This window comes from Manduca sexta, chromosome 2, assembly GCF_014839805.1.
Source record: "Manduca sexta isolate Smith_Timp_Sample1 chromosome 2, JHU_Msex_v1.0, whole genome shotgun sequence".
Taxonomy (NCBI): Eukaryota; Metazoa; Arthropoda; class Insecta; order Lepidoptera; family Sphingidae; genus Manduca; species Manduca sexta.
This window is the reverse complement of record NC_051116.1, coordinates 4,074,888-4,100,454: the sequence shown is the minus strand read 5'-3', so window position 1 is coordinate 4,100,454 and position 25,567 is coordinate 4,074,888. Positions and strand designations below refer to the sequence as shown.

General features: G+C 37.6%; 1 protein-coding gene across 2 annotated transcripts in view; it reads left to right on the top strand.

The window, feature by feature from the left end:
- Window positions 1–25,567, top strand: part of LOC115454290 (E3 ubiquitin-protein ligase CBL-B-B) — a 113,951-nt gene that overhangs the window by 73,795 nt on the left and 14,589 nt on the right. For both annotated transcript variants that reach the window (XM_037436721.1, XM_037436723.1), the window contains exons 2-7: window positions 21,180–21,326; window positions 22,076–22,219; window positions 22,930–23,055; window positions 24,243–24,358; window positions 24,725–24,831; window positions 25,366–25,478. In XM_037436721.1, the coding sequence (XP_037292618.1) occupies window positions 21,180–21,326; window positions 22,076–22,219; window positions 22,930–23,055; window positions 24,243–24,358; window positions 24,725–24,831; window positions 25,366–25,478 (753 nt within the window). The remainder of the gene's footprint in view (window positions 1–21,179; window positions 21,327–22,075; window positions 22,220–22,929; window positions 23,056–24,242; window positions 24,359–24,724; window positions 24,832–25,365; window positions 25,479–25,567) is intronic.

Below are 25,567 nucleotides of genomic sequence, written 5' to 3'. Positions count from 1 at the left end.
TATATTCCCCACATTTCATGGCTTTACTATCAAATTAATTTCAACAACGGAATGAGCTATAAAAGTGTAGTGTTTAGTTACAATATTTAAAAAAAACCAGTGGTTTAAGTATTGATATTCCATTTAAAAATGGAAATTATGGCAAAATTATTGGTGGTAAGTCTCTCATATGTGCGAGTCCGCCTGGGTAGGTACCACCGCAATGTCTGTTTCTACCACCAAGCTGCAGTGTGTAGTCACTGTTGCGTTCCGGTTTGATGCACACTGTAGCCAGTGTAACAATTGGACATAGTGAGACTAAATATCTCATGTCTTAGGATGGCGACCGCAGTGGGATACCAAATAAGTTTGTAATTCAAGGTATTGGATGGGGCTTCTAGTTTTTATGGGCGGTCTTATCGCTTACTATTAGGTGAACGGCAAGCTAGTCTCATCATTCAAATCCATTAAGAAAAATTACGAGTTAAGAATCAGCTCTAGGTATAGCACATGATTGGAAAATAGGAATATTTATTTATATATGTAGGTCCTTGTTTAGTATTATAATTAATGCAAAATTGTTTCTGTTGGGTTGTGCTTGTTTTATTTAATAATGGATGGATAGATCTAAATTACTATATATTTTATAGAGCAGATAGTATTAACAAATCCATTTATCCTGAAAAAATTATAATTTTTTTCTAATAAAAGAGTCATGCTGAGATCACAAATTAAAACATAATTTTGTATACTATTCTTACTCTGGTCTAAGTCATTGAGAGGACATGGAATTAATTTGACACCATGCAATTGTATTTAACAAGGCCATATAAACGCAAATTCATTCAGTCGTTTTACGAGCAAATAAATAACTGGGGTTTAACCTTTTGCCAGAAAAGAGGTGAGAAATATCAATGTTGTACATTCAAAAGCAGTTTACAATACCCTTTTAAGTTTTCAGACACTTTAACTATGTAAACATATAAGTGTTACTCTGAGAAACCAGTTTTAAAGTGTAACAAATATTTAGGGTCACGTCTCACCTTGCACCCTGCAGTTTGGATAACGGTCCATATCTTGGCGTCAGCTGTTTAAAAACAATGTGATAACTTTTTGTGAAGTAGATAAAGCTATATAGTGAATAGAAACATCATACAATGATAGTATCTAAGATCTGGTCGAAGCCATCGAGTCAATCTGTAAAAAAATATTTAAGAATGACGTCTATGTTAAATCTTGTATTATAAATTTATCTTTTATTATAAATTTTGAACTAATTATATTATTAATTATTAGCGATCTCTTAGATTGCTTAATTACTATAAAGAACCATCTAGAAAATTTACAATAGAAAGAAACCAAATTTTAATTCACTCGGTATAATGGTCGTTTATTTAGACACTTTTCTATTCCTTACAACTACAGACAAGTAAGTTAGTCAAACCACTGAGCAAATGGTACACATAAACAGTCTAACTTATAAAAATTTCGCAAAACTATGCTTAGTTTTAAACACAAATTTACTCGATCAGCTGTAAGTCAAAACCCGCCATCTTGCCTCTTAACAAAGTTTAAACTAGGAAACCGGTGATGTTTTTGACATCTATTTAAGCAATTCTTAATCACCTCTTAACGCTAAAACAAGTTTATAAGTAAGACTGAAATTCCTTAAGGGCAACTCAATAGGTCCCAATCCGTCATAATCGTAAACAAACTATATTGCCTGATAATCAAAATCGTTAATATATTAATAGAACCAGACAGTCTAAAGGTCTCCGCAAAAGATCTGCCGAGACATTTAATAATTTTCATAAGAATTGATTCGCTACACCTCAGACGAATGTTGTTCTTGATAACCATGACTAACTAAATTCAATAAAACCAATAACCTGTATGAGTTTTATTAGTTTGCTTTACAATTAGTCTCGTTTTGCAGAATGCCAAGGATCTTGTTGAGTGGTTAAGATGTAAATGCAAATGCTGGCGCCAATTATATTAATAGAAAATGCTAATTAGATGGACGGTAGAATGTTATTTCAACTGTAATAAAGACTATTATTAGAGAATGGACACCAATTAGTGATATTTACAATTCTTGTACTGGGGACTTCATTCTTTTATTCTTCCTTGCGGACCGTAGTTTAATAAATAATCTCACATTCACCATGACAATAATGAAAATGTCCACGAGGTGGATAGATGATCTAACAAAAATCACATAAGGTCGCTGGATGCGAGCCGCTCCGAATAGGTCGATCTGAAAATCTTTGGGGGAGGCTCCTATTCAGCAGTGGATATCCTACATCTGATGATGAATAATTAAAATGGCGAATGTTAAAAATAAGAAATGGATAACAAACTATTTTCGAAGCTCTTCTCAAAGCCTTGTCGGGTTCTAATTCAATAATTTGTATGTAAGTCACGTCTTCAAAATATTTTCCTAAACTTTGATGCAATTCTCTAGTCTTAACAACAGCTGCAACCCACCAGTTCAGACCTGCAAAAACCTGTTACTAACTAGTATAAACAATGTCAACGCGATTTCTATTCTCACATCAAAAAGCCGAGATGCGCCACCATCTTTCCATCGGAGACGATCTTGCAATACCAGTTTCATAGTTAACTGTGCCACATCGTTTACCGTTACACGCCCCGATCGAATATGCACTTTATATCAACTATTTTACATCAGCATTTCGTTTGAAAACAATCTGTCCATATTAAATTGGCGTGTATATGACATTTGAAATGATCTTATATTGTGTTTGACTTGTCCAATGTCCATGTTCTTCTCTATTTGTGTCTCGTCTGTGCAAATATATACTTGCATTCCTGTCTGCTATTGCTTTTTATTTTTTATTATCTTTAGCTCACATGCTTTTGAGTGCAATGTTTTGATAGATTATCTCAATGCTTAACGTGACATGACAACAAGTTTTAAAGCTTTAAACTTTGTCAGTATGGCATCGTTATTCAAAGAAGTAATTATTATTATAACATCAATTATGCATCTTTCAAATTATGGTGTAGTTACTCGTGGCCTACAAGTTCAATACCCATACTGCAAAATTCTGGAAATTTATAAGCTCGAAAAAGAAAATTCTAAGTTCGACACGACTGTAATTCACATTGGTTTTTCAAGAGCCTTAACAGCACGCCAACGCTGCTGTTCTTATTTTGAAGACACTACTGGTTACATTGCTAAGTATAATACTGTATGGAAACAACACGTCGAAACTGTGGTTTTTTTTATGCTGAAGGTACTACTGGTCATATCTATATAATATAAAAAATGAATCCTTATTTCCCTTGGTCACGCCATCACGCGTGAACGGCTGGACCGATTACACTAATTTTTATTTTTGTTGTGTTTATTATTGTCAGGAGAAGGTTAAGAATGTAAGAAAAAAATTCAAAAAATTGCGCGGAAAATTAGAAAATTTAAGGAAACTTAACGAACATATTGATTTTATATAACTGTCAATTGTTTGAAATAACTGTCAGCGATTGACAGAAGCGCGCTGCAAATTCATAGTTAAGACGGGACAACGTCTGTCGGGTTACCTAGTTGTTAATATAAACACAGTATGGTTGTATGTCGTGTGAACAAATGAGCCTGTTTAAAATCGTTGGCGGTGTTATAATTTCGCCATTATAAAACTAAATGTTATTTAACTGCCTTATAAAGTTGCGTAAATTAAATTACAAAAACTCTTTAATGGACGCCAAAAATTATCGCCATAATTGTAGTTTCGTCCGTCGACCTGTATAAACTTAACAAATATGTGACCCAAGCACACAATTGCAGCAATTAAAACATCGCACGGTTAGGTGAGACGTAAACGTTGCGATTTTAAATCGCATGGATAAAAGATGTAAGAAAAGAATAAATAGTAGAGTCACGTTGCTGGCTCATTAATATAAGGTTCTATATTAATTTTTACTTATGTTGGAGAAAGGAGATTTAAAATTATAATGTTGGTGAAAATTAGAAAAGACACTAAGTACGGTTCCCTCTTACTTACCTTTCGGGATTATTGGAATTTTTAATGGAAAAGATATAAATCATGTGATATTATATAATTCGAATTGTCCAAAAATTATAATTTGTCTATAGAATGAATCAGTGTGAGACCAAAGCACTATTCAAAATCAAGGCAAATTTCGTTGTTTAGAATGGATAACGCACCCACGGCTTGACTTGTAGGTTATTCATTAGCTGTAGTTAATCAATAATTCATTATCGGCTTTGATACATAAAAAGAATACTTAATCTATCAATGACATTTGACAGCTGCGAAAACGCACGAAAATCGCAAGTCTGCAATCATCTTTATCGGTGACATCGACCCTGATCAACAATGACTGCAATATTCTGAGAATTTTCCGCTTACCACCGAATTCGGTATGTCGCAACAGTTCTTCGTAAGATATAATTGTGGGGCCTCAACAATTAATAAAAACATCTGTTCTTATATATTTAAACATATTGTTGCATCGTTAAAGCATATAGTTGAATGACGTTGAATTTTATACTAAAATTTTCTCATAAATGCGGCACAATGTGAGAATAATTTTTTTCATTTTCTGATCCTTTTGATCTATCTTTGCTAAATCCCTTTCGTCTTCTAAATATCATTTTGTCTGGTGCTAAATCCACGTATTTCTTCCGCAATACAACCCACTTGAAATAACATAAAAAAACACGTAAACACAACCCAACACGTAATACAAGTCGGTTATTTTATTTCCGCCGACGCTGCACCATCATTTTCCGGATTATTTTGTTGATCCTCTGCATTTGATCCTTTATCTTGTATCTCTTTACAACATGCACCAACACACGTGTTAGAATGAGATGGATAATCTATAATCTACACGTGAGATATTGTAACATTTACGATAACATTGGTATTAAAGTGTTCCCTTTATTGCTATAATGTTGAAAGGTTTTACGTTTCCACCTCTGTGGCCGTTTAGCAATTTGATTTCTCTTGGGAACAGTGACTGTGCTATTCTTAGAACATTGTATTGGTATCCAGTAGAGCGGTATAGGAACTTGGTTATTTTTACTACCGCGGTTACTTTGATTCGTTTAGGGATCAGACTGTCTACATCGAGGAAAGCAAGATGATATTCTGGTGATTGTTGAAGGATGCAACGGTCTTGGTTGATTTTAACATTATTATTAACTTCTCTATTTTCCATCAGGTCTTGGGTGACATGCCTTTGTGGCGTACCACTGCACGCTCAGATGAGAATACAGTTTTTGGTAAATTTTTATCCCCAACTAGCTCTTGCTAGCACCATCGCCCGCATGAAGGAGTTTTCCGGGATAAAAGTCCCGCTACATATTTTCCCGGGGTAAAAAGTAGCCTATAACCTTCCCAGGGTCTTAAACTATATCCATACTAAATTTCATAAAAATCCGTTCATTGGATTTTGAGAATATCGATCACATACAGACTTTACGGCTTTTGGAGACTTTGTTTTATAATATGTATATATGTCTTCAAAATTGGTCTTGAATGTTTAGGTAGTATAAGATATATTTTCTGTACTTTTATTTCTAATTGCCTTGTTCAAGTTAGCTGACTAGAGGAGATTTTCTTGCAAGTACAAAAACAAAAGGACATAATCTTGAACACGTTAGTTTTTGGAATATCTGAAAGGAACGTCGTTTGTGCTTAATTTTCCATAATGTAATCCCGTTGTATAGCAGTTTTGTGTACCGTTAGTGAAATGCAATTTTGTTTTAAGCGACCGGTTTCTGTGTACGCGAATTTGATATTTATAATTAAGTTGGTAAAGACAAAATTATGAATTTGATCTTTTTATTGCAGAAATTTAGAAGTCAGTCACCAGTTTCTTTGATCTTTTTATAATATAACGGCTGTATCAATTTGATGTTTAATCTCTACTCCAACATCTACACTAAATGACTCATGGATGTTAATGCCCACCAAAAAAGGTAATTAGAGGGTTAAGAAAAATACATCGTCGAACTTCATTTTTTGAAGTAGTTTAAAAAGGAGGAACTATCGAAATTCTCATCGAACTTTTTGCCTTATGCCAGAAAGCAACACACTGTCGCTTCTCTAGCATGCCGCGAGCAGATGTATTGATCTTTCAAAACATGTTGTTTTCACCCATAATCATTATAGTCATTTGAATCGGGCCATCAGCTCGCGTCAAAAATAAAACGCCAGTCCAGTACGAAACCTATCATCGAAAACCATAAACAGAACGTAACGTTTTCCGTAAAGTTATCTCATCTTGTATGCATTGAATGGAAAGTTCTAGAGTCGACGACAGATGTAACGGGATGCGCCATTAATTGATCCGTGTTAACGGAACGTCGGTCTGCTTAGAGTTGATCGCGGATCGTATTGGAATCGAGATAAAATGCGTAATAAGGTGTGTTGCTAGTTGTAGGATATATTTTATATCCGCCCGGATAGCGACCAATGTACACGATGTGTTAAAACTCGCCCATGGTCTACGTAAGTGTGTCGCGTTAGGATCAGCCTGTGTATATCCAACAGGCCGGCATAATTGTGTCTCACAAACTTTCGCATTTATAATATTAAACATTTGAAATCTTTTTGAAGATAGATAAATAAATGATATCCAATCAAAACTGACTCGCAGAGTAAACAAAAGTAATGTTATGCGTATTCGATGCTCCTCAGTTATGTGCGTCGCGTTTTAAAATCCGGTTTCACTCGTAATTCACAGCACGAGATAAAAATTACAACTGTGACGAACATGATCGATGTAACGATTGTTATTGTTTAGAGGATGATAGTATTTCTTGCGTGAGTTGAGTTGGAAAAGAAAATTTTAACGTACAAAAACATTTAATCGTTTTTATAAATTTACATACCACATTGTCCGCATTGACTTGATTGTCCGCAGGTTCAAATCCCAAGGGCACACACCTCTGACTTTTCTAAAAAAATATTTGTGATATATCGCTTGCTTTAACGGTGAAGGAAAAGATCGTGAGGAAACCTGCATACCTGAGAAGTTCTCTAGGAATTTCGAGGGTGTGTGAAGTTTACCAATCCGCACTAGGCCAGCGTGGTGGATCAGTCCACTGTCCGCTTTTCAGCTAATTTTGTCTATAACAAGAATATACATGCCTAATTGCTTACCAACTCGATGGCTCACTGTTACAAGTTCCTATGTTAATTTGTATATATGATAAAAAGGGAAAAGACACTAAGGCTGACTTGCACAACCACTCACTAAATACGATTAAAGTTAAATATGTTCTAATCACAGTGCTGTCTTCCTCAGCTCTTAAAAAGAAGACAGTGACAGCACGAAGTTTTAAATGTATTTAGCGTTAAATATGTTTAGCAAGTCGTTGTGCAAGCCAACCTTATTCATGGTTCCCCAGTTATTTATCATTCGGGATTATTTTTTTACTGCAGAAGACTTAGAATCAATAGATATAATTTCGATAAACCTATAGAAGCTTCTAATGTGAGCCAGCGTATTGGCATCAGATCATTATCTAGTCTCAAAGGAAGCTGCCGTAGATTGTGGATTACGCTGAACATAGCTTTTGAGTGTAGCTGGTCCGATATGTTTTCTCATTGGGATATCGAGAGGCTGAAATCGTCTCACTGGCCAATTTTTACAGCCACAGTTCTAGAATTAAGAATGTTCTTTGGTGGTGGTCATGGCTACATCAAGAGATCCTCTTAATCGTTTGCTTAGGTTCGGGTTTAACAAAAAAATACAAATCAGACACTACATTAGGCCAACTTACATCAACAGAAAGTTCCAGAATCCGGCCCCGTTCGCGCTGTACATTTTCAATTCCTTTACGCAAACCAACATTTTGTCAGGATGTTGAAATAAAAGGAGAAGGTATTATAGTACCAAGACCATTGTTTTGTCGTTCAATCAAGGGAACAATGAATTTTGAGGATCACGCCTCTGGCTACGTCCCCGATACCTTGGTGTTTCGTTCCACGCAAGATTGTCTTTTTGCCGCATTTAATGTAAAATGTTTTGTTTCAGGTAACGTATCCTGTGCTGCTGATTCAAATTTGCTAACAAAGTATTTGTGAGTAGCTAATTTAAGAAAGTATATACAATTTTGAAATAGGATATTTTATTCACCCGAATAGGGATCACCGTACAAAAGATGTAAAATCCGCTACACTAGCCCTGCACCTGACACTATTTGGACCCTACTCCATTTACAATCAGGTCTAATAGGGTAGCTTTCCCGAATCCGTATTAAAATATAAGTCGATAAGACTTAGAATTATGGAAAATATCTTGAAATAGCAGTTCTTACGAATGGTCCAAGAAAAATGGATTAATTATAATTCAACAAATAATAAAGGTTATTATAAAACTTGGATTGTGTTGGTTTTTGTAGGCAAACATGGTGGAGATTCAGTCATAGTTCAAACTGTAGTTTTCGAATATTTCCTAATTGTTTTTATTACCTTTCTAACTTGAAGTACACTCTTCAAGTTACTATTAGTATTTTTTCAACAAAAAGACGATCGTAAATCGTAATCCAGTTAGAAATAAAATAAATGCCGTACACCTGCCATACACAACAAATAAATAAGCATACATGCTCAAAGATAGATGGCGTTGGTATCGCGTTCGTATTTCAAATTTGACATTTCATTCTATACATATTCAATAAGTGCCGTATTCCGTGACGCGTAAAGTCGGCAATGGACGAAATTAATATTGAACGTCATCCTGCTTTTCCGTTACGCGTAGAAACTTTGTTATATTACATATACATACATATATACATATATTATAAACTTTGTTATATGTATCACTTGTTGCAACGTGATTTGTGTGTGAAGTTTTCGGTTTGCTCGACCTACTTATGTTCGGAACGTCTACTTGAATAATAGAAATGCTCATTTTGTACGTAAATGTAATGTAATTTATCGCCTACTGTATGAGAATTATTAATTTGTATGTTAATTCATAGTAAATGCTTATAATGTCAATATTGATTGGCATTTTGTTCTATCGTCTCTGCCCATGTCTTCCCAATAAAGTTTAAAAAAATATAATTTAATATTACAATAACAGTATCGCTATGTCTTAAGCCTATAAAAATGTTGTTATGGAAATTCTAGAGATTATACCCAGAAATAAATACACAAATAACCTACAATGTTTTGTTAGAATTTGTGTATTGCGAGAAGTTTGATTAAAATTGTTCAAGTGGAATCGAAGACATCGTGACCCTTACTAACTCTTGACCTTACCGCAGGGTCCAGAAATGTCCGAAATAGACATAATCAATAGAACTCTCGGAAACTCCCTCGTCACAGAGATTCGTAATTAGCGTTGCCAGCCTCGGTGGCGTAGTTGTAATGCTCACGTGGTACGGATACGACTAGCGCGTTGAGGTCTTATGTTCGAATTCCCGGTCGGGCAAAAAAAAATTAATGGGTGTTTCCATTAAAAGAAAAAAATACTTAGTCGCAGCTTGGAGGCAGCTAGTTGGCGGTGTGAGACCCCCGTGCCTCGGAAAGCACGTAAAACTGTTGGCCTTGCGCCTGATCTCTCTCCGGTCATGGATTGTCGTCTCACTGGACTATGAGAGTGATGCAACAGAGAATGCATCTGTGTATTACGCACCCACTTGTGCACTATAATATCTGCGGGCAGTGTATAATACAAGGGCTAAAATTATTAAACATGCCATATCTTCTCAGTGTTTACGGCTTGGCGTGGGTAAACCGTAGACTTTAAAAGTAATCTAATGCCCTTCGTACACGGAGCATTGTTAATTAGTGGTTGTATGTTTGAGCAATTCGATTAGTGTAGTGGGATTAGATAAATTTATACCTCAATGCAGCGAGCCTATTGTCATGGCGACCGATGCCCAGAATCCGGGCTGATACTGAGTAGAAAAACTCAATATCATAGCATGCTGGCAACCTCGACATACCCGCCTTGGTTCCTTGGACTAATGCGGGATCTTAACCCATTTGCCATCGGAATGATTGGAATGTTAGCTGGCTAACATGACAGCTACATGACGTTACGCGTGTCACGGAAAAATAAACTTATTATGTAATAAATAATAAGGTTATATTCCCGTGACACGCGTAATGTCATGTAACTGTCATGTAGCTGTCATGTTAGCGGGCTAACATGACAAGCTTTAAGTACAAAATACAATTACAATTTCCCCGTGACAAAAAAAAAGAGGTACAACCACATTCACATTATATGATAGGAGCGAGCTTATCTTTATATCGGGCAAAAATTCTAGACTCCATGCAGTAATAAGCAGCAAATTCCAATATCACTGCCTGATCCTGGATCCTCAAACCTCAGCACTGCAGTTGTACCGTAATAAAATTACGCCGCCGAGGCAGTAACTGTGCTCCCCACCGAATGCACTCCCATACACAGGGGGCACATTTGTCGCGATCCTAGGCACACAGTTAAGTGTATAAACCTCATGGTTGCCAAATTCACGTCGAGGCCTTTGAGGGCTCCTGAACATTTCCTGGTCTTCTCCCCTCTTCCCATCCTGAAAGGGTACCGTCTCTTTCCCCCGCACTCCTCTCCGCGGATATAAATCTCCTATCAACTTTCCTCCAATCCCCTACAGTCGTTAGGGGATTCCAGCATCCCATTTGCAGGTCTCTCCCAGTGTAGAAAGCGAGGTCTGATACACTAAAAAAGAACAGTAACTGTGCTTATATTTCGTCGTGTACAAGATGCCTAATGACCCGATTGTGTTATACAATCCGTAATATTACAGTATTTACGTGATATACAGTACTTGGTCTACCTGTGTGACAAATTTCATCCAAATTCGTTCAGTTCTTTCAGCGTTTACTTCTAACAAACATTTTCACGTAGTTTTGCATTTATAAGTATTAAGTAATAAGTTTCTATGTAAAAGGCTATTTGTATGTCTTCATAATATTCTCTAAATTCAAGAGAAAAACTGTTTTCTTAGGAATACTGCGTGGGTCATTTAGTAGCTATTTTTAGGTCAATTAGTTTCGCTCAGGTTGTGGGTAGGGTTTTAACGGCCGGTCTCAACAACTTAGTAACATTTAATTGAAGTTACCTACACTACTCTACAGTAAAAGTTGCGGTAACTTTTACTGCTGTTTCGATATTAAAAACTTAAATGCTTGTATGAAATTAAAAGATAACATGTAACTCTAGTGAGTGCATCATCCTAAGCGTTTTATTTTTTCAATAAGTAGTGGTAATGTTATGTTTGAAAGAAAATGTATTGAGTACCATTATCTATACGTGCACGAAAAATTGACCCCACGGCACCTGATGGTAAGTAGAGTGGGGTCCAAAAGAATGTCTACTGACAAGACATGATTACCTCTAAGCAGTCGATATTATTATGTCGCCCTGTTGGAACAGGACATACACAGGTTGATCCCGGATCGCGACACACTTACGTGGGCTAATTTGACCGGTCTTAACACCTTGTGTATCCGGGCGGATATAAAATATATCCTACCACCAGCAAACTACCTTTTTATGTAAGAATTATATTTTAAAACATAAAAGTACTCAATAAGGGGCGAGTCTATTGGAAACCTTTCGCACAATTTAATCCGTGGTGGGGTCAGGATAAAAATGTTAAAAAAACACGACGTTGTGTCCGCTACAAAATTATTTGCTCACTCCACAAAGAAACCGGTGTCTAAATAACCCTCTTAGACGTAGTTTACATTTTCTTGTACCACAGCTGTAGGGATGTTCCTGTGTGAGTCATATCGATAGATTTAACATTATTTACCACAATTGCAAATAAACATTGCTAGCTTTAGAATGTATTGTAATGGTGTGCGATTAATTGATTTGCTTGAGAGTTTTTTTAAAGTAATATTTGTAAGCTTTTAATGCTATATTGGAAAATTAAAATTGAAATAAAATTATTTTTCGGATAAAGGCTGCAGAGTCTTCGAAACGTCGAGAGAAAATAATTATATAAAATACCGCGATAAAATCTGAAAAAAAGTTTTCTTTCAATGTTTCAAATGATTATAAACCTACCAGCGACTATCAATTATAACCAACCGATAAATAATCATCTCAAACAATATAAATATTTTAACTTACAACGTATCGACATCCGGACCCATCCCTTGTACGTCTCGGTTCTCCGGGCGGCTAATAAGGCCCGCGCTATATATTAGTTATGTTGACCCACTTCCACGCAGCAACGGGTGGATGGGTGTAGTTTTACACCTCCGCGCTTGTATGCTACCCTATTCGCCTGTGTTCTAATGATACTAGGTTATAGTCGCGGCTTTGTCCGTGTGAGGCTTCCCTGAAAGGCCGTCGAAGCTAAAATGTAATCTATATAATGTTTTAAATTAGGTTAGCGATGAGTAAATCTTTTTATTTACTAACATAGTAAAGGTGAAATTTTAGTCAGTGTAACTCTGGCGATGATAAAACTTAACATCTCATGTCTCAGGATGGCGAGCGCAGTGGAATACCAAACAATGCTTCGTAATTCAAAGTGTTGTATGGTTTTCTACTATTTATGGGCGGTCGTATCGCTTTCAATCGGGCGAACAAGTCCAGGACAAATACAATACAGGATAATGTTTATCGAGAAAAACGTATACAATGGGCCTATTTATTCTAACCCGCCTAAAAATATTATAATCACACAAATTACATCTGTAATGCAGATCCGACTGCCTCGGTGGCGTAGTTGTACTGCATGCGCCGTATAACAGCGCTCTGAGGTCCTGGGTTCAATCCCGGGTCAAGCTATGTGATATTAGGGTTTTTCTGCTCAGTATTAGCCCGGCGTTCGGAATTTGTGTCCGATATGATGATAGGCTTGCCCCCTATCACATCATGAGACGGAAAACACACTTGACGAAATGTGGGTGCCCTGGTTGCGTCTCTGCATACCCCTTCGGGGATACATGCGTGATGTGTGTGTGTGTACTACAGATGTAAACAGTGTAACTCAAATGCACGAATTTTAACAATTGAATGCATCGCGCAAACCTACACAACACAAATCCAATTACTTCCCACCGTTCAGTAACAGCGAGACGCGGGCGAGCGATACGCGCGCAAAATTTGAAGTGCCCGCGGACGCTGTCGATAGTGCGAACTGGGTCGAGCTTCCTATTCTGTTTAGTTGATATGTGTATTTAAATTAAACTTTTTTACGAATTTTATCGCGGTTTTAATATTTTACTTTTCTCCCGACGTTTCGAAGACTTTGCAGCCTTCATGGTCACGGGGGGGACTGAGGTATTGTTCATCCGCAAACTCAGAGTTACAATATCTACCTACATTTTATAAATGTACAATTTTTTTTAATTCGTAAAATAGTTTAATTTAAATGTCTAACATTCGCGTAAACTTTGATATGAGTATTTTTTTTATGTTTTTTTTTTATTAATTATCTGTATCGTTCCAGCCAGTTCTAGAAATAATCCGTGGTAATTGAGAGGGCAGTAAGTAAGAAAAGGGATTCTGCTTTATTAGATGGTTGACTAGATTGTCTTATCGTTCTTACTGCTGTTTGTAAGACAAGAAAATGCATTTATTATTTACGTAGATGTATGAAGGCTAGATAGTAAGAAAGATCGTTTAAGGTATATTCAAAATCAGTAATCAAAATTGTCAGTCTTTGACTTACTGCTCTTGCGATAAACACGACAGCATTATAAGCTTTTGAGTATTTCTGCCTAATATCTGTAATTTGTGTCCGATATGGCGCTGCGATAGGCTCGCCCCTGTCACATCATGGGACAGAAAATATAAGTCGAATTGTGTGCTTTGGTGGCATCTCTGCCTACCCCTTCGGCGATAAAGGCGTGATGCATGTATCTTATCATGATGTGTGAAATCACTTTGACCTACTAGAGAAAAAGAATATCATAAATCTATTCAATCAAAATATTATTTTTTGTGTAAGCTTAACTCCTGGTTATTTCTAATAAAACAACTGTAACTATACTTAGAACTATATACCTTATCAAACTCAACTTTACGGTTATAATAGGATAACACGAAATTGTTAACTTAATAGAGAGATATTAGTATAATTTTCTGAAACTAGCTGTTGAATACAATACGGGTGCAGGAAAATAACAATAACATCAAACACAACAAAGATAATTCGAGAATATATTTGTTTGCATACAATTTTTCCATTAAAATATTCCGTAATAAGACGTCGTACGACGTTCCGCTCGGTTCCTTATTATGTAAATTCAACCCAGATCCGTGCAACGACGTCTCAGTACGTCCTATTCGCGGCGCTCTATTCGTCTGCATCTCTTAGCAATTTGTTATTTCGAATCTTGCATTATACGATGAGAAATGTTGCGCATTTTGTGTCGTGTTTTAAGTGGGAATGCATATTTATTTAGCGATTTGTACGCGAACGACCTGCTTTTGTATTCTGCATGTCAATTTTTGCAAGGCAAATTTGTATTGCTCTAACGTTTATTGGGTTGTAAATCATTTGTATGGTATTGGGGTATGAAGGACATAGTGTTTTTTTTTTTTCATACTGACACTGCTTTGATGGTAAGTGAAGTGGAGTCGAATAGAATGTTGACTGACGAGCGATGGTTACCCCTCGCCAATCGACACAAATATGCCGGACTGTTGGAACCGAATATACACATGCTGATCCCGGAACGCGACACTTGCGTGGGTCACTATGACGATTTTCAACACCTTGTGTACAGTGGTAACTATCCCGGCGGATATAAAATTTATCCTACAACCAGCTGGTGTTGTGATAGTTTGGTATTTTTATGCTTTTACAATTACTGCTATCACATAATTTTATTGTCCCAAGATTGAATGTCGTGTAGACTCCAAAATTTTGTATTTATGGCATTGTCTATTAACATCGAATTTCCTAGTTCTGGATGGTGATGCAACTGTTTATGGCCAGTTATTTGCAGTCGAGGTCTTTCATCGACTCTTCACACAGCTGTAAAAAACATACAAGTTACATTATTCCAGTTTTACGAGTACACGAAACTCCTGAATTCAATTCCAAAAAAAGGCCACTAACAACATTTCGCCGAAATGTACTTAATCAATTTGATTCCCGCCACCAAATTTCAACGTAAATTCCCATTTGACGTGAAATACAGACATATTGTTTTTCCATTACAATAAAAGCAGTAACAATCAATACACCACGGTTAGTGGTCAGATGGCGTGTTAGACTTTAATATAATTTGTTTCTGCCTACCTTTGGAGTGATAACATCTATGGTCTGTTGAATTTTAATGGATATCGAATGGCCACCTTTCTTGTGTTGTTTGTAATTTGCATGTGATTAGTTTCTGACTTTATTATTGGTGCTATCTTTTATTTTGCCATGGTGGCTAATTTACTTTGACCTTGTTCGACTCATGCATTTGTTAATTTATTTCGTGTTGGTTTTTATATCACTTAAATACTGGTAATGCAGTGTATTCGCGTAATTTTAGACATCATACCTTCTCAAAAGCAATATCAGTAACATTCAGATATTAAAACGAATAGTGATATTAACAATGACCAGATATAGCTTCTGTCATACTGGCACAGCAAAGTGACCTCACTAGATCTGGTGCAATGTCGACTTTCAAAAAATCTATGTAGTCTTCAATTAAAGATATTTTCGTTCTATACTCAAAAGTAATCGTCCCGAGCTCTTCTTTCGAACTTAAACATAGTTTCTTTCAGCTATATCTACTATACTAATTACAAAGCGAGAAAGTTTGTGTTTGATCCCGCTAATCTCAATTAATAATCGATTTGGATTTTTTTCACTAATAGAAAGCTACATTAATCCTGAATGATGTACTATTTTTTACCCGAGGAAAATAGAAAGCGGTACTTTTATCCCGGATAACCTTTTTTGAAAAAGCTGGAATAATATATATACATTTCTGACCACCCAGCGACTTATTTTCACACCCATCAGAATATAAACATACAATTACCCCAATCTCGCACGATCGGTCGTTTGTTTCCCCGTAGAGAACCGAGGTTTATCTATGTCTTGCCTATTTCGATTGTCTATTGTATGGATAGTTACCAGGGCTGTGTCAAGTTTGTAAACTTTTTGGACAACTATTTTGGTGTTTGGGGTTTGAAATACAGCCAATGGTATCGGCTCCTTACTTCTTAGTGGAAGTGTAAGTCTGTAAATCAGGAGGTGCTGGTTTCGAATCCAAAGTCTGGAAATGTTTAGTGTTTTTGACAAGATTTTTACGTGATTGGATCTTTAGAAGGCCGTTATGCCAAGCAGTCGACTTAACGTTAAAACAAAGCGAAGTGTAATAAATAAGATATCTGAAGATTTTGACAACGCCCAAATAGTAGCAGCCCTGTTCTCACAAGCCCACAATTCTGCACAACATATATGGAGCAAAGGCACCATTGTGTGAATTCCACACGCCTTTTATGAGGCACAACGTGACATAGATTCGTGTTGCCCGGTGACTCACGCTTGATATATTTGATTTCGAAATTTGATCTAAGACTGCTGATTGTTTACATTACGGTGGGCGGGTATGGCTTGTATTTAGTTAACTGAAAGGTTGAGATTAAGAGTAAGGATATATCTGCAATAAATAAATAAATTTACTGGTGGTAGGTCTCTCGTATTGTGGAGTCCGCCTGGATATGTACCACCGCAATGTTTATTCCTGCTGCCAAGCAGCAGTGTGTAGTCACTGTTGTGGTCTGATTTGAAGGACATTGTAACTAGTGTAACAACTGGACATAATGAGACTTAACATCTCATGTCTCAGGATGGCGAGCGCAGTAGAATACCAAACAATACTTTGTAATTCAACGTGTTGAATGTTGTTCCTACTTTTTATGGGTATTGCTTACCATCAGGCGTACGGCAAGCTCGTCTAGTTATTCAAAACAATAAAAAAAGGAACACTGGTAGTGTTTGATCCAGCATTGGCAATCCAAGATCTATGTCTACCCCTATGATATAGGGACGTGATATTATGTAGAAGATTTGACTATTTAAGTGTATGTCTTTAATAGTTTTGTATCGTACTAATAATTGGCCTGTACGTAGCATAATTATTTGAAAACATCATCGCATTGAAGAAATTGCTCATTATAATATGGGGAGTAAGTAATATATGAATTCATTGGAGTTTCCTACTACTATCTGCTCAGCCTAGCGGTTATAAGATAAAAGCGGTAACCACGCAATTGTGGTAAAGGCACATTTATGTTAATCACATTAAGAACTATTTTTAATATGTCATTTTGTCATAGCATGAATTGGTTTTCTCCCCGGCCATGAACGTCCATTGACGTCACAGAAAATATCAATTTAGACGTCATTATAAAATAGATTAAAGAATATGAAAATACTATTGTCATAATAGTGCCAGATATTATAATGCTACAAATAAAAATCCTGTGTAAACAAGCTGACGTGAATACACGTTCAATATTCAGTAAAAAAAAAAACTCGGCACGCTCTCAATCACCGCGATAGAAATAATGATAAAACGTAACGACCTCACGTAAAAACTATGTATAGATAAGTGGACGTGCATACACGTTCAATATTCACGGTGAATAAACACGGGTGATATTTCAGCGACGTAAATGCAAGTCCGGAGTCGACATCATTTCCGCGCGTCCGACTACGATGTACACACGGTGACTGCGATTACGGACGGGATAAATCCTGCACATATATAGATAGATAGAACGAAAGATTCTCTGTTGGGATAATACAGATTATAAAACAAGCATTAAGTATAAATAATAGCAAAAAAGTTCTCGAGTGAAGATTTTGTGCACCTGTGCCTGACTGTCTCGGTGGCGTATTTGTATTGCGTACGCGTCAATTTCCACTCTGAGAAATTCGAATCCCGCGAAAGGTAAAGTGATACCTATTAGATTTTTCTTAACATCAGCGCGAAGTCGGAATTTGTCTTGACAAAGATGGCGCCCTCTATCACATCACGGGACGGAATACACAGCGAAAATCAGGTGTACCAGTAATTAAAGGCGTGAATGAACGTATTTGTACGTACGCGGATGCTGTGATCTACCGCCGAGGCTCGAATTGATGATGTTTCGAACTCGTATATTGGATAGTATCTCGCTAACTTCTTTATCGCATTATAGACCATCGGTTGATGTTTTATGTGATAGTTTATCGCCAGCGATGCTTTTTGGGAATGTCTCGAAATCATGCCGAATTGTGGTAACATTACAATGATAGAACGAGGCGACCGGTGTCAACGCTAGCGTAGGTGATAGCGTACAAGAAGATAGCTTTTACATGTAATATTTATTCCGATAATTATGGAAAGAAAATAGAAAAATACTGCGCCAACAAAATGGAATAGGTTTAAAAGTCAGTCAATTTTTTTTTTATTTTTTTTTTCGTTTTGGTAAGTATAACATATAAAAAAATTCATTGTACTTGCCACATTAAGTCTGATCCAACTCTCATACAAAGTCCGTTAATATTTTTCTATTCATCAAGCAAGGGAAGCCACGTCATTCACTAATATAAATCAAAAATTAATTACCGTTATTACACCCGTGACCCCTGCTATTTAATTAGACGGGACGCCCCGCGGAGCTCCGTTTTGATAGCTCCCTGCCTGTGACAAGAGGTACGGGCCATTGAATATCAGTTAATACGACTAATTGGAACAGAAACACGCGCCCATATTGTTAAGGTACAGTAGGGCGCTTAATATTTATGTAATTGAGATTATGAGTGACGTTAACGCCCTCTGTTGATTTAGTATCGGATTATGATGTTAAAAGTGGTAGAAAGCTACTTAAAGTGTTTTTTATGATGGAATTAAAACATGAATTCGGATCTTTATATTATGTATATATGCTGTTAGTAGACTAAGAAAATGTTTGTACTATTGTATTAAGTCGAAATAAAACTAGTTTTCGGAATTTATTGCGATTTTCATATTACAATTTTCTCCAGAAGTTTCGAAGACGTTGCAGCTTTCATGGTCACGGGGCGGACTGAGGTGTTGGTCGCCAGAAAAGTCAAAATCACAATATTTACCTACATTTAACAATTATAAAACTAGCTGATGATGGTCCGGGTCAGGCAGGGACGTAGCTGGCATTCCTACTTTTACTGTGCATATTCTATCCCGTGATGTGATAGGGGCGTGTCTATTAGCATTGCGGATACGAATTCCAGGCTCTGAACTAACACTGAGTAGAAAAACCAAATGCCATTTAGCTCGACCTAGGGATTGAACCCGAGACCTCATCACTGCGGACGTAACGTAATACAACTACACCACCGAGACAGTCAGGTTGACAAGATATAAAACAAATGCTATAACACTCACGAATATGTGACATCCTAATATTACTCGCACCAAATCGATATTGATATTTTATCGCAAATATGCCTCACTGTTTCATCATACTCACGTCCAATTACCATTTTACGACGTCCCGCCCGTCATATCGGCACGTTTCGCTATCGATTGGACAACATTCGTGGACGCGACTGCCGCAAACATTTGACCAAACGTCGTCCGGCCAACGGGCCAATGTCGTGCATAAATGATGCCTTACTAAGTGTTTAGTTTCTCGAGCTAGAAATATGGATTTCGATTTTAGAGCCACCTGTGTTTAGATGTTATTCGGTAATAGATTTTTCAGTATAATAACTTAAGAATCCACAGACAAATACTTAGTCTGGCCATAAATACTGTTACACTTAATTATAAAAAAATATTACATTTGAATTTCGAATCTGTCATTTTTATACGATTGTTCATTGTGTTTTCTCATTTTGGCGCCAATACATTGTAAAATATTTTGCGATATTAAAATGGTGTGGGGTGATAAAGAGAACCGAATCGCTGTGATAGCATTACACAAAGTAGGTATGGAGCCAAATGCAATTTTTAAAACTCTCCATACACTTGGTATTAGTAAAATGTTTGTGTACCGGGCTATTAATAGGTACAATGAGACCTCCTCTGTTTGTGACAGAAAAAGATCTGGCCGTCCACGTAGTGTTCGTACGAAAAAGGTGGTCAAAGCAGTAAGGGAAAGAATTCGAAGAAATCCTGTCCGAAAGCAAAAGATTTTATCTCGGGAAATGAAGATAGCACCTAGAACCATGTCGCGTATTTTAAAAGATGACTTAGGACTTGCAGCCTATAAGAGACGCACTGGCCATTTCTTAACTGATAATTTAAAGAAGAATAGGGTGGTAAAATCGAAACAACTACTGAAGCGGTACGCAAAGGGAGGTCACAGAAAAATTTTGTTTACGGATGAGAAAATTTTTACAATTGAGCAACATTTTAACAAACAAAATGACCGTATTTATGCTCAAAGCTCTAAGGAAGCTTCCCAATTAGTCGACAGAGTGCAACGTGGACATTATCCGACTTCAGTGATGGTTTGGTGGGGTGTTAGCTATGAAGGAGTGACTGAGCCATATTTTTGTGAAAAAGGTATCAAAACATCGGCACAAGTGTATCAAGATACCATTCTTGAGAAGGTAGTTAAGCCCCTTAACATCACCATGTTCAATAACCAAGTATGGTCCTTCCAGCAAGACTCGGCGCCGGGTCATAAAGCTCGGTCCACGCAGTCTTGGTTGGAATCGAACGTTTCGGACTTCATCAGAGCTGAAGACTGGCCGTCGTCTAGTCCCGATCTTAATCCGCTGGATTATGATTTGTGGTCAGTTTTAGAGAGTACAGCTTGCTCTAAACGCCATGATAATTTGGAGTCCCTAAAACAATCTATACGATTGGCAGTGAAGAATTTTCCCATGGAAAGAGTGCGTGCTTCTATTGATAACTGGCCTCATCGTTTAAAGGACTGTATTGCAGCCAATGGAGACCACTTCGAATAAGCTTTTTATATTTTTAATTGTTTTATATTTATGTATTAAACTGACACACTGTAAAAGTAATAAATGTTATTTGCAGTTAACAATTTTCTTTTTTCTTTATTACAATATTTATGGCAAGACTAGGTACATACACATTACTATAATACTAGAAGACGCCTAAATACGTAGTCAATAAAGATTTGTTTATTTTTAAACTTCCAACTATGTCTTTAGAATATAATAAAATTTCTGATTCTCCAACGCAAACACTTCATAAAATTCCATCAAAACCCATTTCATTTTACATGGTATCCGATCTTCATTCCAGCACGCTGGTGCCGTGGAAGATCTTCCGCGAGGAGCTGAACAACGTGCACCCGATATCCTCAGGCTTGGAGACGATGGCGCTCAAGACAACCATCGACCTCACGTGCAACGACTTCATATCCAATTTCGAATTCGATGTGTTTACGAGGTGAGTGTGATTTTCTTTTTATCTTCATCGAGTAAGTAAGTTTTGTGGGATTTTAATTGATAACAGAGGCCTTCAAGAGGTCCTAGCAACAATCCTAGGCTAGAAAAATGATCGAGGTGGACGAGGTCTTCAAGACGCCTAGGTTATCATCTTCGACTAGAAAATAGGCTTCAGGGTAAGGTTGTTATAAGTGGCTTACGCCTTTACCAAAGTCGTCTAAGACGACCACTGATAAATAGGTGCCAATTATATCTCTTAAGTGGTTGGTCTCTTGTGTGCGAGGCTCGGGCTACGTAGGTATTTCTCCAATATCTATTTGTGCCTATCTTATGTTTCGGTACATAATGTTCAGTAACAACTAGATGTTGCTACTGAACTGTCGTTAACTTGTCACGCCTTACCATCAGTCGAGCGGTTTGAAATACTTTGCGCATAAAGTTATATAAAAAATATATATTTGAAGCAGTTAGATATTGTTTGATAAATATTTAATTTCCTTCCTCGATGGCGTAGTTGTATTACGGTACGACTGCTTTGCTGAAATCTCGGGTTCGATTCCAGGGTTGGGTAAAGTGATGGGGATTTTCTTCTCAGTATCAGCCCTGAGTCTGGACTTTGTGCCCAATATGACGGTAGGCTCGCCTCCTATCACATTGGAAGAATAGTGGATGCACCAGTTGCGCTTCTGCCTACCCCTTCCGAGACAAAAGGCGTGAGCGTGGAGATGTTTAATTTTCGACATGTTCCAGATTGTTCCAACCGTGGAGTACGCTGCTGCGGAACTGGCAGCTGCTGGCGGTCACGCATCCGGGGTACGTCGCGTTCCTGACGTACGACGAGGTGAAGGCGAGGTTGCAGAAGTACATACACAAGGCTGGCAGTTATGTGTTCAGGTAATGTATACCTACCTAGAACTGAATTATTGAATCTCCTAGCCGAATTTAGACCATGGTGGCTAATCTCAACGGAGATCATTCACGCAGAACTTCTAGCCGAATTAAGGCCATGGTGGCATCAACGGAGATCAGCTACGCAGGAGATATTATAGTGCACAACTATGTGCGCAATACACAAGCACTCTCTGTTCCTTCACTCTCATAGTCCGAAGAGACAGCAATCGGAAATGACCGGAGAGAGATCAGGCGCAGGACCCACGGCTTTACGTGCTTCTCGAAGCACGGAGGTATAACACCGACAACTTCCCTACTCCGAGCTGCGACTGGGTGATTTTTAAGATAAATCCAGTAAAAATGTTTTTGATCCGACACGGGATTGGAATCCAAGACCTCAGCGCGATAGTCGTACTCGCACCACGTACCCAATTCAAAATACCCCACTGAGGTAGTCACTGAGTTAATAATAATACAATTCTGTTTATTTACATTTTGTATTTTCTTTCCCGGCTATATCCGTATAACATTAGCAAATCATTTTGATTATTTCGTCGCTGTACCGACTAAAACTTTGCTATCTGTGCATGGAAAAATAGGCCAAACCACCATCGATACCAACAAGAAACGTTCAATACAACACTATACCGATTGTAACATAGCAATAAGGTTTAAAATTGTTTAATTTTTATATAATATCTATTCTGTTGCAGGTTATCATGTACGCGACTTGGTCAGTGGGCGATTGGTTACGTGACGGTAGATGGAGAGATATTGCAGACCATACCACAGAACAAGAGCCTCGTGCAAGCGCTGCTGGACGGGTACAGGGAAGGATTGTGAGTATATCAAAGACTTTACTTTACTGCCGAGACGAATGTCCGCAGGTTCAAATCCCAAGGGCACATACCTCTGACTTTTCTAAAAAATCATGTGTGTATTCTTTGTGAATTTATCGTTCGCTTTAACGGTGAAGGCAAACATCGTGAGGAAACCTGCACATCTGAGAAGTTCTATATAGGAATTTCGAAGGCGTGTGAAGTCTACCAATCCGCACTAGGCCAGCGTGGTGGACTATGGCCTAATCCCTCTCAGTAGTAGAGGAGGCCCGTGCTCAGCAGTGGGCAAGTATATAATACAGGGCTGATACATTATTTTATTTTTTTTTATATCAAAGACTTTTGTTCCAGGTTCAATATACAGGTTGGGTTTTATATAGGATAGATTGGTGTTAAAAAAACTGTTGCGTAAATTGTTCATTTTCGTGCTGATTGTACATGTTTTTCAACATTTGTAAATGTAGATTTAAATATCTTCAAAAATGATGGACAGTCTTCTAAGAAAGTTTTCTTGTAGCAGCAGCAGTTAAGGTACCTAGCTGTCGTTGTTGCTTCATATCAAAAATCCACCTTGTATAATGTTTAATTTAATAATTCAAAAGTAATTTAATGTTACCTTTGAGCATATGCATACCTCGCGTGTTCTGTGCATATGCACATCTCGCGACAGCAACTTCGACATAACAGAGGGAACATTTCAGAATTTTAGTTATTAAGATGGTGTTTATCAAATAACTCTTCAAGCGTTTATCCGCTTGCTTTTTCACATATATTTTTAATTATTGTGTAATTAATTCTTCACTGCCTTGATGGCGTAGTGGTATGATTGAATTGCTGAGGTATCGGATTTGATCTCCGGGTAGTTATATTGGGTTTTCTACTCAGTATCAGCCCGAAGTCTGGAATTTATGCGCGATATGGCGATAGGCTTGCCTGTTATCATAACATGGGACGGAATGCAAACCGCCGAAAGTAGGTCCATCAGTTGCGCCATTGCCTGACCCTTTGGGGACAATAGGCGTTGGTATTTGTGTTTTAATTAATAAAAAAAGAGAGAAAACAGAGAGGGAGAAAACTAAAATATTTTTTTTCTCAAGGAGAAAACTGAAGTATTAAAACCGCAATAAATTCTGATTTTTTTTTTTTTTTATTATTTGTTTAACATTCTTAATACATTATTGTTCCAGCTATCTGTACCCGGACGGTCGGGACGTGAACCCGGACCTGAGCAGCGCGATAATCTCGCCCGCGGAGGACCACATCACGGTCACGCAGGAACAGTACGAGCTGTATTGTGAAATGGGTACGTTATGCGCGTGCGCATCACCATTATTAAGGCGCATTCATTTCTTTTTTTCATTGGTGGAGATTAGTTTGTCGGGTTTTAATACCATTTTTTTTTAATCAAAAACAAAATTATAGATTTTAATTTGTTTTTTTTTTTTTTTTTTAATTCCAAAATAAACTTGCGAAAATTATATTTGTTAGATCTACGAGTATTTAATATTTTTTTATATATATATTCTTTTTTTTTATTGCCCAAGTAGGCAAACGAGCAAGCTTCCCGCCTGATGGTAAGCAGCATCCACCGCTCATGGACTTTGCAATGCTCGTGGCACAGCCAATCCACAACCTATCGGGAATTTATTTATTATTGTGTTGTTTGCAGGTAGCACATTCCAGTTATGCAAGATATGTGCGGAGAACGACAAGGACATCAGGATAGAGCCGTGCGGACATCTGCTGTGCACACCGTGCCTTACAGCTTGGCAGATTGTGAGTAGCCTTATTATTATTTTTTTTTCATACGGGTAAAGTGAGCCCATTGCATCTCATGGTAAGTGAAGTAAGGTGTCGGTTGACGAGAGATGATTACCCCTTGATGACACGGGTATGCCGGCCTGTTTGGTTGTTCCCGGAACGTGATAAACTTTCATAGGTCATATATTTTTTTACAAGGGGATATTCGTTTACGGATTTGTCGTTGTCACCTAGTATGAACCTGGGTTTATAGACTATTGATTGCCACTTTGCACGATTCTGGCATACTTCTCGCGGTTCCTCCACCTTCATTAATCTTTTCATGCATTCCAGCCGGTTCCGGTTATTTTGACCTGGACGTTACTGAGAATGTCAGATATCTGACATTCGAAGGTTCGGTGCGGTCGACCCCTACCGGCTCTTCCATCCACATTCGCCTTATAAACCCTCTTTGTCAGTCTCTTACCATCCATCCTCTCCAAATGCCCAAACTACCTTTGTAATGAAATGAAAGGCGTAAATGTGTATTGAATGTTGTCTGTCGTACAGGACTCCGAGGGCCAGGGCTGTCCGTTCTGCCGCGCGGAGATCAAGGGCACGGAGCAGGTGGTGGTGGACGCGTTCGTGCCGCCGCGGCCGCCCAACACCACGCAAGACGCTAAGTGAGTTTATATATGTAAAGAAACATATATTTTTCTTGAATTTAAATATTCTAGCGCATCTAATCTCCATCGCGATAATTCGACCATAG